General features: G+C 59.7%; 1 protein-coding gene across 6 annotated transcripts in view; it reads left to right on the forward strand.

Annotated features, from left to right (window-relative positions):
• The window catches only part of BAIAP2 (BAR/IMD domain containing adaptor protein 2), a 36,964-nt gene that overhangs the window by 20,302 nt on the left and 3,083 nt on the right, over positions 1-13,579 (forward strand). Inside the window, exons 7-14 of one of the 6 annotated variants that reach the window (XM_088176720.1) lie at positions 4,946-5,098; positions 6,510-6,737; positions 7,361-7,562; positions 7,993-8,194; positions 8,299-8,367; positions 8,743-8,905; positions 9,075-9,173; positions 10,505-10,539. In XM_088176720.1, coding sequence (XP_088032846.1) covers positions 4,946-5,098; positions 6,510-6,737; positions 7,361-7,562; positions 7,993-8,194; positions 8,299-8,367; positions 8,743-8,905; positions 9,075-9,173; positions 10,505-10,539 — 1,151 coding nt within the window. Of the gene's footprint in view, positions 1-4,945; positions 5,099-6,509; positions 6,738-7,360; positions 7,563-7,992; positions 8,195-8,298; positions 8,368-8,742; positions 8,906-9,074; positions 9,174-10,504; positions 10,540-10,976; positions 12,235-12,829; positions 12,879-13,579 lie in introns of those variants that run through there. The other 5 variants (XM_014887462.2, XM_014887461.2, XM_014887464.2 and 2 more) reach the window with 5 other exon arrangements.

The following is a 13,579-nucleotide window of genomic DNA, read 5'->3' on the forward strand; positions in this document are numbered from 1 at the left end:
TGGGTACCAAATGTCACACGGAGCTGCTGCTCTGGGGTGCTCCTGTGTTGAGGGAACGTTTTGGGCAGGAGAAGGTGAAGCCAGCACTGGAGCCAGAATTTCCCTGCTGCTTTGTCTCTGAATTTTATGTAACACCACACGTGTGCGTGGCTGGGGCTGGGCAGCAGCAGGACAGGGCTGGGGCCAGGCAGATGTGACCATAACGAGGGGAGACAGCCCTTCCCAGGGGAGGGAGCCAGCCTGGCATCCCTGGAGCTCCCCAGGTTCTGCTCTGCCTTTCCCATCACCTTGGATAACATCAGCAGCCGTGTCCCAGCGTCCCCACGGAGCTTTGGCTGCAGCCAGAGCTGGGGGGGCTGGTGGGCAGCACAGCAGGGGCCAGGGCTTGCCCTTCTCCTGGCTGGGGGTGCTGGTGCTGTGCAGGGCAGGGGGAGGTTGGTTGTCCCCTCCCTGGGCTCTGCTGTGCCTGTGTGGCTTGGCAGGGGCAGTGTCCCCACAAAAGGCTGGGAAATGTGTTTGGGCTCCCATGGTGACCAGTGGTGGCCATTCCTTGCTGTTTTATTTGCCATATTACAGGAGAGGGTGGGCCAGGGCTCATCCCGAGCTCTTCTCTCTTTTCCTGGCTATGGAAGAGCTGGGATATCCCTGGGCTTGGATCCAGCGTTTCTGTGCCTGGCTGGACACAGCAGCCACCCTCGGTGACAGGGACACCCTGGGGTCACTGGGTGTGTGGGGGCTGCAGGAGGGGACAGTGCCTCCCCCGGGGCTGCCTCACAAGGAGCAGTTCCTGGGAATGAGGAAAAGCTGTCGGGGCTGAGGATCCCTGGCTCTTGTTCTGCTCCCTTTGCCTCAGTGCTGTGCTGGGGTTTCAGCAGGTTTGCCTCCAGTCTGTTCCCTGCCTCAGATGCTCTTCTCCTGCTAATCAACCTCACTTCTTTTTTATCTTATCCCATTTCCAGCCATTCTCCCTCGTGGTTGCCTAAACAAATCCTCCCTTCTCTCCATGTTTACTCCTTCCAGATATTTCAGCTGCTGCATCGATCCAGCACAGTCCTATCTCTTCCCTGACCTTTCCTTTCTCTTTTCCCACTGCTCTGTGCTGCTGTTCTGACCGATCCCTCCTTGGGCTCAGAGCTGGGGTTGGCACAGCCCCTCCCTGCCCTGCATCCCTCCCGGTGCTGGATAGAAGCATTCCTGCCCCTTGGCTTTCTGCTCCCAAAACTCCAGGCTGTGCTGGTGACCCCAAGGCAGCTCCTGCTGGGGGTCCCCTCTTGTCCCTGGCTCAGCCTGGTCACACAAACACGCTCAGAAGGATCTGGGTGATGATTTCTGTGCTCAGCGCTGCCCTTGGCTCCTGTTCTCTGTGTTTGTGTTCCTGGTGGGGCTGGGAGGTCTGAACTCATTTCCCAGCGAGGCTGTGCTTATCAAAGGGAGCTCAGTGCTGCTCCACCTGCGCTGACAGCTCCGCACAGCTCGGGGCTTGACATTTCTCAGCTGCTCTGTGATCTCCATCCCTCCCCGAGCCGTGGCCTTGGGGAGGTGGCAGGGCTGTGTGCCCTGGCTGTCTGTGCAGGACAACAGCGGCTGCTCCAGCTGGGACTTGGCAGCAGCTCCTTCCCTTTTCATCTGCTCGTGTTCCTAATCCTGCCTGACCCGGGGGGTCACTGGGGTTGGCTCTGGAGCAGGCACTGCCCGCCGGGGCTCCAGCACCACTCGTGTGGGGGGTCCCCACGGCCTGGGGTGCCCCAGGAGAGGGCAGGAGCCCTGGCAGTGCCAGCCCTGGCAGTGCCAGCCCTGGCACAGCATCCTGTGCCACAGCCTCTGCCCGGCGCCGCCACGTGCTGACACTGCTAATTAGGTCAGCGGCTCCCAGTGAATTGGAAGTGGATGTGGGAAGCAGGGGGGGCGGCACGGGGGAGTTATTTGAGGCCTCTCCAACCTAGAAACCCAGAAAAGATTTTCTGGAGCTGTTGGGTGGCTCTGGTGTGTGCTCTGGCTTTGGGTGTGACCACCGCCCTGCCTGCTCGGATCACAAATGGGGTTTTTTACCTCCTTCCAACTGGGAATTTTATTTAGACGATTCTTAACGTGTGAATTTGAAGCTGACAACCTCAATCAATCCAAGGTCTCAGTTTACAAAGCAGTGCTTGAGTGGTTCCTGCTTGTCAGTGGGGTCTTGGGGAAGCACCTTGCCCCAGCCCTTACAGGGGATGGGGTCATGCCAGGCTGAGAAAGGAGTCTGGCTGAGGTTCAGAGGGTGGGACCTTCCCCCAGTTCTAGGGAATGGAGACGAGAGCAGCAGCCCCGAGGTCCTGGTGGGCACCAGGCTGCAGGTGAAGCCTCACTCCTGGGTAAGGCAGAGCTTCTCCTTGGAGTGCAGTCCCCAGATCTTACACTGTGCTTTGTGTGTTACTTTCCCACCCCTCCGTGCATCTGGCATATTTAACAGGCTTTTTTATTTAAATTTGCCTTTCTGGGCGTTATCTGAAAGCCCACTGTCATTCTGAGCAAACCCAAACTGAAAACCACCTCGTGAACAAGGAGTGTCGCTCGCCATTTTGTGATGGAATAACGTGTAAAATCAAGGCTCTGGGTAAATCAATGGCACACGGAGCATATTTACATAAAGTATATAAAGCTCTGAGTACTAAGTTTAGAGCGTGGGCTCAGCGCTCGCGGAGCGGCGTGTTCCGACTGGCTGAGACAAGCCTTTCCTCAGCACAGGAATTAGCAGGAGCCTTGCAAAACCAGCCTGAGAGCAGGGCTGTGAACAAGGCTTGTACCTGCGGATTTCAATCGTGCTGAGAGCTGCAGCTCTCACGCTGCTAAGCCCGGGTTTTTCTCCCTGTGTTGTGGTGTGTCTGGGCTGGAGCCGTGCCCGCCCGCCCTGGCACTGCCTGACCCCGGCATGGGCATCCTGCAGGGAATCACTGGGTCAAATCAGCTGGAGCCGAGCTCTTCTCACTCCTCACCTTCTCGTTGTTGGTGGCCCAGTTAGGAAATGATCAGGATGAGTTTTGGGGATCGGGGTCCGTGCGTGCTCTGCTATTTCAGGTGCAGTCAGGGTTGTGCTTTCCTTCCAGAACTGTCCTGCCCCTTTCCCTGGGACGGCTGTGGGCAGCAGGGCTCGGCCCATCCTGGGTGTGCCAGGGCTGTGCTGGAGGGGCCGGGAGCTCTCCAGGCTGGCACTGGGGCACCCATTCCCCAGCTCCCATCACCACTGCCAGGCTGCTGCCTCTGGGCTCTGTCCCTGCGCTGTTCCCAGGCTAATAATACCCGGGAGGAGGCGGAGTGCTGCTGTCCCGAGCCTTCCCGAGCACATCCTCCTCCTGCTCATCCTCCTCCTCCTCATCTTCCTCCTCCTTCTCCTCCCTCGGGGGCTTTGTGTGCCCGGAGCTGCTGCCACCTCTCTGTGCCGGCACACCCGGGCTGTCCCAGTGCCATGCCCTGTATCTTTGCTTCGGGGTGATGCCAAAACCTCCATCACTTCCACTTGTGTGCCCAGTGGCATCAGTTCAGTTCCCTTCGCTTATTTCTCCTCATGGCCACGGGCGTTTGCACTAGATCTTCTCATGTTGGAGGAAAAAATTCTCTTTGAAATAGGGTTGTTGCTTGCAAACAGGGTTTTTAATCCGTTTCTCACTGACCCTCTTTCCCTCACCCAGGTTGGTGCAATGTGGGGAGACCCAAAACCTGCTGGCTCTGGCATGAGCCCTGCACAGGGTTGTGCTCTCAGGGGGTGCTTGGAGCAGGGTGGGAGCCAGGAGCAGCCCCAAAATAATCCCCCTTTGAAGTCTGGGATGTCACTGAATCTTGCTGCTTTTGTTGGTTTGCTCCATTTTATGTGTCTGCTAATAAATATTGTAGCATGCTAAAAATAACTGATAACCGTGAAGAAGCAGCAAAGCTGCTTTGGGCGCTGAATTTCCAGTTTAATTCCCGTCTCAGAGAAGCCTGGGCTGCCTGAAGCAGGTCCAGCCCTGCCTGGGCTGGGGGTGTTGTGGCTTTCCAGTGTGGTGGTGCCCCTGTCCTAGGGAAGAGATGGTGGCAAGGAGGTGTCACAGTGTGGGACAGCGATGGGCGAGGGGTGCTGCTCTCAGAGCCCCTGGTGCCACATCACAGGTGGAAGCTGGGAGCATCCAAGGGGATGAAGGGAGGAGAAGGTGCCAGGGTCAGGGAGCTGGGGGCACCGGGTGTGCTCGGGGAGGCTGGTGCTGCCCTGTGCCGGGATCCCCCAGCCCAGCCCGTGTGCTGCTGCTGTGCCAGGTGTGCTGCTGGCAGAGCCCAGAGTGGCACAGCCGTGCTGGCACCCGTCAGACTGGGAGAGAAGGAGCCAGGGTGTGGCACCAGGGAACAGCCAGGGCATCCTGTGCCAGTGTGTGCTGCTGGCAGAGCCCAGAATGGCACAGCCATGCTGGCACCCGTCAGACTGGGAGAGCAGGAGCCAGCAGAGGAGCATTTGGCTGCTGGCACTGACAGGGTGTGGCACCAGGGAACAGCCGGGACATCCTGTGCCAGTGTGTGGCACTGCCCCGGCACCATCTCTGTGTCCCCCGTGGGAAATAGGGACTGAAGGGGAGTTTTAGAGGCGCAGTGTGTGGCAGGGTCCCTGAGCAGGATCCAGCACACCAGGGGCGGCGGGGGAGATGCTGGAGTGCACTGGGAGCTGCTGGTTTGTGAGCCGGGGGCTGGGGGGGCTGCTGGCAGTCCCAGGGCATCGGGGCAGCCCCCAGCCCCCCACAGCACCCCCAAACCCGGGTGGTGAGCGGGCGGGCGCTGGGTACAGCTCGTCCCGTGCAGCCCACGGGTGATGGGCTGAGTCAGAGCCTCTGCGTGGGGGCTCCCGTGAGTAAGGGCGGGCTGGGGGGGCTGTGCAGGCACACGTGTGTGTCCCGTGCCGGGGTCCCCGCCTGCAGCCCCCTCCCTGCTCCTCTCCCTGTTCCAGTACATCGAAGCCATCAGCAACAAGCAAGGGGAGCTGGAGAATTACGTCTCCGATGGGTACAAGACAGCTCTGACGGAAGAGAGGAGACGGTTCTGCTTCCTGGTAGAGAAGCAGTGTGCAGTGGCCAAGAGTGCCATCACCTACCATGCCAAGGTGAGTTGGGCTCACCAGAGCTGCTCCTGGCTGCCCCATCGCTGGGTGGATGCTCCCAGCTCAAGCTGCATCCCATAGGACAGCTGATATCCCAAAAGGCACAGCTGGTGCAGCCCCTGCAGCTCAGGGGACTGAGGGGGTGATGGACCAGCAGGTGACTCCAGGGAAGATGCCCCAGCAGGAGCAGCTGCTCCAAATCCCTCTTGCCCATGGCAACTCCAATTCCCTCTTGCCCATGGCAACTCCACATTGCCCCTGCCCGTGGCTGCCCCCATCTCCTGCAGCAGGGCTGGAGCTGCCCCCTGCCCGCCTGGGAAGCAGCAGCACCTGCCTGGGGCTGGAGCAGGATCCATGCAGACAGGGCTGGCAGTGCTGGTGCTGCTCCACAGCCTCGTGCTCCCGCTCTGGTTGTTCCCCACCACCGCCCTCCGTGGCTCACAGCAGCCATCTGTCACCGCCACGCTTGGCACTGGAGCAGGAGAGGGAGTGGGGATTAGTCAGCTCTGTCCTGGCACATCCTCAGGATGGATCCACGCTTGGCTTGGTGAGCGTAGTGCAGGAGGGGGAAAAATACCCTGCAGGGCTGGGGGTCAGCAGGAACAAAGCAAAACCTCGCTGCTGCAGCACCCAGAGGGTGATTTTGCAGGAGGAACTTTGCAGGTGGGTGTCCTGCTAAAAACTCCATCCTGCTGCACCCCGTGGCTCCTGCAGGATGCCCCACAGGATCATGAGGCTGGAGCCACTGGCTGCTGTTGGGGAAAATATGCAAGGGGGTTTGAAATTGGATTTAGAGGGATTTTGATGTACAGAACCACATTTTGTGTCCAGATGAGGCAGAGCAGAGACATCAGGTCACCCTTGGCTGTACTGGGGAGTGACCTCAAGGGGACTGGGACATCTTCCCCCCTGAGTCACACAACGGGATGCTCGTGCATTCTGGGTGAATAAGGACAAGTTTGGCTCCATCCATGTTTCCCCCTTGGAGCATGGTAGCAGGTGGCTGCCAGTCCTGCAGGCAGGGAGCAGGGGGGGCTTGGATGCAGCTCTAGGGCCCGGAGCACCCAAAGGAAGCAGCTCATCCCTTGGGATGTGGGGACAGCCTGGAGCAAGCCCAAGCTTTCGGGCTGGTTTTATTTCTCTTCTCCACGTGGGGCCCAGCTCCCTGGAGATGCTGCACACGGGATATCTTGGAATAAACTGAGGAGATGGATTACCTTTTCCTTCCCTCATTCCCATTTTTCATGACACCTCCCTGGCTCTGTGGGAAGCAGGATGTCCCTGTGTGTTATCTGTGCCATGCCACCGATCAACCCCAGGCCAGCTCAGCCCTGGATCCGTGTGGTGCTGCCCGGGCTGGGGGGGGCAGACCACCTGCACCCCTGTGCCCTCACACCTCATTTTCCTCCTGCAGGGGAAGGAGATGCTGACACAGAAGCTGCCGCTGTGGCAGCAATCCTGCTCGGATCCCAACAAGATCCCGGAGCGCGCCATCCAGCTGATGCAGCAGATGGCTGCCAGCAGCAATGGCACCATAATGCCCAGCCCTCTGTCCACATCCAAGTCCAACCTCATCATCTCTGACCCCATCCCTGGTGCCAAACCTCTCCCTGTCCCCCCGGAGCTGGCACCTTTTGTAGGAGTAAGTATCTCTGTGCTGGAAGCTCTCCTGCCCTTCTGAGCAAAGCCGGAGGGACGAGCCCAGGCCGGTGTCACCGCTGTCCTCGGCAAGTTGTCCTTGGCTGGGCTGTCACTGCTGGCAGGGATGGCAGCTCCGTGCTGTGCCATCCTGGCATGTGGGGACGGGCATCTGTCCCAACTCAGCCTGCTGGAGTCACTGAGCCCTGGGGCTCCCAGGGGCTCTTTGGGGAACCCACAAACTGGACCAACCTGTCCAGGCTGGTCCCTGAGCTGTGGGACTGAGCCCAGGTACCCCAGTAACTGCGGGAGAAAGGCCTGGAGTGACCCGTGGGATGAAGGACCCTTCAGAAGAGGGTGTCCCCCTGATGTGGGGGCACGAGCTGAGCAGTGGAGCTCAGCAGGGAATTGACAGCTCAGAGCAGTAAAACACCACAGAGGTGACCCCACTGCTCCCCCCAGAGCGGTTTGGTGTGGGTGGGAGCTAAACCTTAAAGGACAAAGCTCTGATTTGCCTCTCCCTGGAGCTGTGTCCCACTGGGGAGCTGCAGGGGGTGTCCCTGGAGCTGCAGGGGGATGAAGCCCTAATGAAGCCACCCCCTGTCCCCCTCCCCTCCTCTCTCGCAGCGCATGTCAGCACAGGAGGCCATGCCAGTGATGAACGGAGTGTCAGGCTCTGACAGCGACGGGTACAACCACTGGTCTGAGATGAAGCCAGCACAGCCCAAATCTTTATCTCCTCCCCAGCCTCAGAAGCAGCTGAGTGACTCTTACTCCAATACACTCCCAGTTCGCAAAAACGTGACACCGAAAAACAGCTACGCCTCAGGTGAGGCCCCAGCCCCGCTCTGGGGAGCCTGGAGCTGGGTCTGACACAGGAGGGGTCTGGGGGACAGGGTGGGGATGGTGATTGGGGTGCTGCTGTGGGGGGACAGTGACCAACAGCATCCCCTCGGTGTCCAGTGCTGCTCGTGCCTCTTGGTGTCAGGAAATGCTGGAGCTGGGCTCTGCCCTGGGGTTTCACAGGATTTCCAGGAGGAAAACCTTGTGGAGTCTGGCACAGGGAGCTGCTCCCTTTGCCGTGGCTGGTGGGTGATGCCGAGAGTCTGGTCCTGCTGTTTGAGGGGGAAGGTGTGAGTCACACTGAAGGTTTTAGTGCAACCTGGGCTGAAAGAAGGGGAGGTGGGGGGCCTGTCCTGTGCCTGGGGATGGCCTTGGGGTGAAGGATTCGGGGCACCCAGCAGTCTCTGTTCCCCCAGCTGAAAACAAGACACTGCCACGCTCCAGCTCCATGGCAGCCGGGCTCGAGAGGAACGGCCGGACGAGGGTGCAGGCGATTTTCTCACACGCTGCCGGGGATAACAGCACCCTCCTGAGCTTCAAGGAGGGAGATCTCATCACACTGCTGGTGCCCGAGGCCAGGGACGGCTGGCACTACGGAGAGAGCGAGAAAACCAAAATGTGAGTGTGCTGGGTGTGCTCATCTGGATCCTCCGTGCACAAGCCTGGGTTTGGTTTGTCATCAAACCTCAACACCGAACTTCATCCCTGCCTTTGCCTTTCAGGAGGGGCTGGTTTCCTTTCTCCTACACACGGGTCCTTGACAATGATGGCAGCGAGCGCGTCCACACCAGGTAGGAGCATGGGTGGGGTGACAGCGAGTCTGTGTCCTTGGGACAGGAATTAGGAATTCCTTGTTAGGAATAACAGCACAGGGGGGAGGTGCTGGTTCTGGGTGGCTTTTGCCATGAGTGGATGGGTGGCCTGGGAGTCTCTGACCCCATCCCTGGGTGCCAAACCTCTCCCTGTCCCCCCGGAGCTGGCACCTTTTGTAGGAGTAAGTATCTCTGTGCTGGAAGCTCTCCTGCCCTTCTGAGCAAAGCCGGAGGGACGAGCCCAGGCCGGTGTCACCGCTGTCCTCGGCAAGTTGTCCTTGGCTGGGCTGTCACTGCTGGGATGAGCAGCTCCCAGCATACATGGAGCTAACACCTCTGCTCTGGGCCCCCCAGCCTGCAGCAAGGGAAGAGCAGCAGCACTGGCAACCTCCTGGACAAGGATGACATCTCCATCCCGCCACCAGACTATGGCATGGCCTCCCAGGCCTTCCCAGCACAGGGCACCAACACCTTCAAGCAGCGGCCCTACAGCGTGGCCGTGCCTGCCTTCTCCCAGGTGAGCTTCTCCCGTGGCTTCTCCCACTCTGGGGGGATGTTTGAGGAGTGGGGGATGCTGGAGCAGCCCCTGTCCTGGGATGGGATGAGTGGGAGCGTTCCCGATCCCGGCGTGCTGTGGATGTGTGGGGGTGCCGAGGGTGGCTCTCCAACCTCTGTTGTTGTTTTAGGACTACCTAATGCCCTATGGGTGTGCAATTAAAGACTATTCCAGTGGCCTCTGCCAAGCACCCTCCGCTCACTACAAGCCTTACACTAGGTCGACAGCTGTAAGTCCGACGCTTGCAATGTTTCCCTTGGGATTTATGGAAATTTGGCTGTTTTGTGTGCCTGGTGATCCACGTGCCTTGCCTGGCCCCTGCTCCTGCTGAGCACCTCTCCTGGGGTGAAGGGGTGCAGGGAGCCCATGGATGGGGAGGAACGGGCAAGGCACGGGGGGCAGTGGCACAAAACGGCCCCGTAAACCCCCAAAGGACAACACTTGCTGACTCCATGGGAGTCTCCCACCAGAAACAGGCAGCTCACAGGCAGCTGGAAGTGTTTTCTCTGGCATGTGCCAATTGAAGCCGGTGACAATCCCGTGGGGACACTGGGGCAGATCCTGGACAGGATTCCAGAGTGTCCAAAGCAAGCCCAGGGCTTCTTGGATACCAAGCCAGGGAGGATGCACGAGCAGATGGGATCAGCCTAACCCAGGAGCTACAGGTGCAGTGGAGCTCTCCCACCAGGACAAGCACAGTGGGATGAGCCACGCTGGCATCACGGGCTGGCAGATGGGGAGAGGATGAGGAGGGAGACAGCACTGACCTTCGACAGGGCACCTCAGTTGGGATCTGGTCCTCTCTGCAGGGACTGGGGTGGAAGCACAGTCCCACTTCTTGCTGTTTTGCTGGGGTGTTCCAGCAGGATTTGCTGCTGGGGTTGGTATTTTGTGACTGGGAGCATTCCTGGGAAGGTGGGAATTGTGTCTCTGGTGGCTGTGGGGCTCCAGCTCAAAGGCCAGAGGCTCCCCCTCTTTCCTGGAGCGCTGCCATGGGGAGCAGAGCTGCTCCAGCCGTATCCCAGGGCAGGCCCTTGCTCAAGGAGGGAGGTCCTTGAGGGATGTTCTCCAGGCCTGGTCCCCGTCTGCCCCTCGGTCCCTCCCTGCAGAGCCTGCTCAGCACCGGCTAAAGGAGAAAATGGTCCAAAACCCTGTGGGTTTCTGGTGGGAGTGAATACAGGCAACCCCTCTTTCCACAGAGCATTTCACTGGTGTCTCTCAGTCGTGCAGCCCCTTTGCAACAGTCTCAGCATCTCAGCAGCAGCCAGAGCTCTGTTCCTTGGAGGGGCTGGGCAGAGCAGAGCAGAGCAGAGCAGGGCTCTTCCAGCAGTTGCTTTTCCATGTCTGGCCAGATAAATTCTACAGAGAGTGGTGCGACTTCACTCCCTGCTGCGTGAATCCCACTCCAATCACCTCCATCTCTCCCTTTCCTCTCCAAATGCATCAGCTCTTGGCCCTGGGTCCTGATGCACTTTGGTTCGTTCATGTGACCCTCTGGTGGCACCTGAGCAGGCACAGCCCACACATCCCTCACTGTGCTTCCTCCCCTCCTCTCCACAGGGCCTGGATGACTACGGGACGAGGTCTGTCAGCAGGTAAGATGTCACCTTCCTGTCACATTCGTTCCCTGCGAGCTGTTGGCGTTGGCTGTGGGCGAAGCCGTGGGGCTGTGTCCCCACAGGGGTCCCTGCATGGGACTGGCAGTGCCTGGGGTGGGGCCAGGTCTCACCTGTGACAGTGGGGGGACCCGGGAGGGCAGGTCCCAGGGCCAGCCTGGTGTCCCCACCCTCGTGCTCCTCCAGAGAGTCGCGTCTCCCGGGCTCACACCTGCACGGGGAAGCCACGGAGAGCTCCGGGGTCTTTCCCCGGCGCCTTCTCCATCCCCTCTGCCTCGGAGCTGCCCCGTCTCGCTCCTTGGCTAAGTGTGGCTGGGTAGAGCTCGCCGTCCGTCCGTGCTGGGTCCGGGAGGGGTGTGGGCTCGGCTCGGTGCTGCCCCGCGGCCACTCTGGCATCTCTGTGCTTTGTTCCGCAGCGGCAGTGGCAGTTTGGTATCCACGGTGTGAGGACACCTGGGCTCGCAGCGGCCCCTTGCTGCTTGGAAGAGCTTTCTGCTTCTTTCCCCTCCCTTTTTTTTTTTCTCCTTCCCTTTCGTTTCTCTTTCTCTACTTCTTTTTGGATTTGAAACTCTTGTGATCTTCAAGGAAACCATGGTGCTTCTCACCCCTCCCTGGTGTTCACAGTGCCCTTGTTTCTGAAGCCTTTTTGGAGCAGAAACTGCTGCCAGGTCTGTGCTCGCAGCCCAGGTGTGCAGTTGTCACTTAGTGGGACCCGGTGTTTGTCCTCCCGTGTGATGTTAGCGATGCCCTGTCCCCCCCCCAGGGGCCGCGCCGGCCGCCCCGCACGAGCCTGGACCAAACTCCCAGACTGGATCACATATGCATGGCCTCTGGTGTCCGTACTGTTACTGAGCATCCGGGATGCCCGCGCCCGGGATGCCATTCCCGGAGGGAGGGGCAGCGTCCCCGCGCCTCCCCCTCGGCCCGATCCGCTTCCATCCCACTGTGGTGGCTTTGGGAGAAGCGGATGGCACAGAGCTCCCGCCCCGGGGAAAGGGCTGCTTCTGGGCTGGGGTCCCGGCACCCGCGGGAACCCCCCCGGAAGGGTTACTCCTGGTTGTTTTATAAATATATATATATATATATTTTTTGTAGCAAGGTATTGTTACCTCACGTTAGGGCTGGGGTTCCGAGGATTGCTCGCATCCCCAAACCAGGCTTGGGCGAGGCAGCCCCCGTGGGGGGCTCGGCAGTGCCCGGGGGGTCCCCACCCCTCTCTGGGGGTCCCCCTCCCGCACTAGCCCGGCCGCAGCCCTCCCAGTGCCCGTGGCCGTCTCCACTGCAAAGCTGTTCACGCTTTTTTCTGATGTGATTTTTAAGACCTCTGACGTTGCCTGTTTACTGGGACATTGCTGGCAATAGACCCCCCCACCTCCCCACCCTGACCAGTTTTTGGGTTATCTCCTCGCCTACGGGCACACTGTTCTGAGCCCCTCCTGCATCGATGTCCGAATTTTGCTAAGGATTTTTAACCCAGGATATTTCATGATGAATGACTGAATGTAGAGGGAAAAACAAAACAAAAAAAAAAAAACAAAAACCGAACCACAAACCCAGCCTAGCAAAGCCTGTGTGGAGATTGTAAAGTGCTGAGAAACCTTTTTTTAAAAGCCAGAGAGAATTGTGCCCTGTACTGAGTTATTGTTTGAATAAAAGTTTTATTTATTGCATTGAGCTGGGCCTCGGTGTCTTTTTCGGCTGCCGTGCCTGCGTGCTGCCCTCACCGCCTGCATCGCCCCCCGCGCATTCCCAGGCCGTGTTTTTGTTCCCTGCTCCATCCCTGGGGACGTGCTCGTCCCGCCGGCACTAAACAGCTTCGCTGAGCGGGAGCAGCGACAGCTGCTTTAGGGCCGGGTCCCGTCACCCCGAGCATCCGAGGGGCTGATGCCGCTCCTGCTCCCGCATGCCAAGGCTCCGGCTGCGCTTTCCCGGCGCTGGGAAAGCGGCACGGGGGGGAAGGAAGCCGCCCCCTCCCTTCCGCAGCCCCCGCCGTGCCCGGCCGCTGCCGTCCCACAGCTCCCGGCTGGCCGTGCCCTTCCTTCCCGTCCTCACAGCACCAGCGACTCAATAAACATCACTTTTCCTCCTTTTTCTTCTTTTCTTCCTCCTGTTTCCTCTGCCCCCCGCCGGCGCTGCGTGCGGGGTGGCCAGCGGGGCTCTGGGGCCGGGTGGCCACCGGCTCGTGGCCTTAAGTCTCTCCTTAACCACGACCTTCTGTTCCCATCAAGCGTCCCGGTGTCCTCCAACCTGCCTTCTGTTTCCCTTGCAGCCCCGATGTTGAAGTGGCCAGGTTTTGAGGTGCCCCCTGCCCGTAGTTAGTAAGTGACATTGTCGCGGGTGCGCTGGGCAGCGGGTGACGCCGCGGGGCTGCGCGGGGACGGTGCCACCGCTCTGCTTCCCGCTGCACCAACCCCAGCGTGTCCCCTCCCTCCGTCACCGCTTGTCCCCGACCCTGTGCCGGCAGCCCCGGGGCTCGCCGGCTGCCTCTGCTGCTCGCCCCGCTGCCGCGGCCGCGCTTGCCGGGATGCTGAGCTGCTCCTGCGCTTCCCCCGCCGCCCTTTTTGGTCGCAGGTGTCCTGTCCGGTGTCGCCGCTGTCCCCGGCCCTCTCCAGCGGGGCCGGGCACGTCCGCACTAACCGCAAGTTTTTTGAGCAGCTTTTTTTTTTGTTGTAGACTCGTCCCAGGAGCCTCCTGGTCCTGGCCCCAGGGACGGGATGCAGGAGCCTCCCCAGGAGTCGAGACCCTCCTCGCTGGCACTGCAGAGCCTGGAGAGCCCCTTCCCCGTTTCTCTTTGATCCATGAGCTGCTTTCCCTGGAGCTGCAGGCTCCAGCCCAGTGGCTCCTCTTCTCTGCCAGTACAGAAATAGTTAAATGAGCCCCGGGTGACTCATCAAAGCAACTTTTCCTCTCCCTCCAGTCCTGAGAATCTATTTTGGCATCCTGGGAGGGAAAATGATCTAAGCATCTGCATTAATTGGGTGTGAAATTAATTACCCTATTTTTAAGCAAAAGTAATTTA

The sequence above is a fragment of the Sturnus vulgaris genome, chromosome 20, assembly GCF_052056855.1.
Source record: "Sturnus vulgaris isolate bStuVul1 chromosome 20, bStuVul1.hap1, whole genome shotgun sequence".
Classification (NCBI taxonomy): domain Eukaryota; kingdom Metazoa; phylum Chordata; class Aves; order Passeriformes; family Sturnidae; genus Sturnus; species Sturnus vulgaris.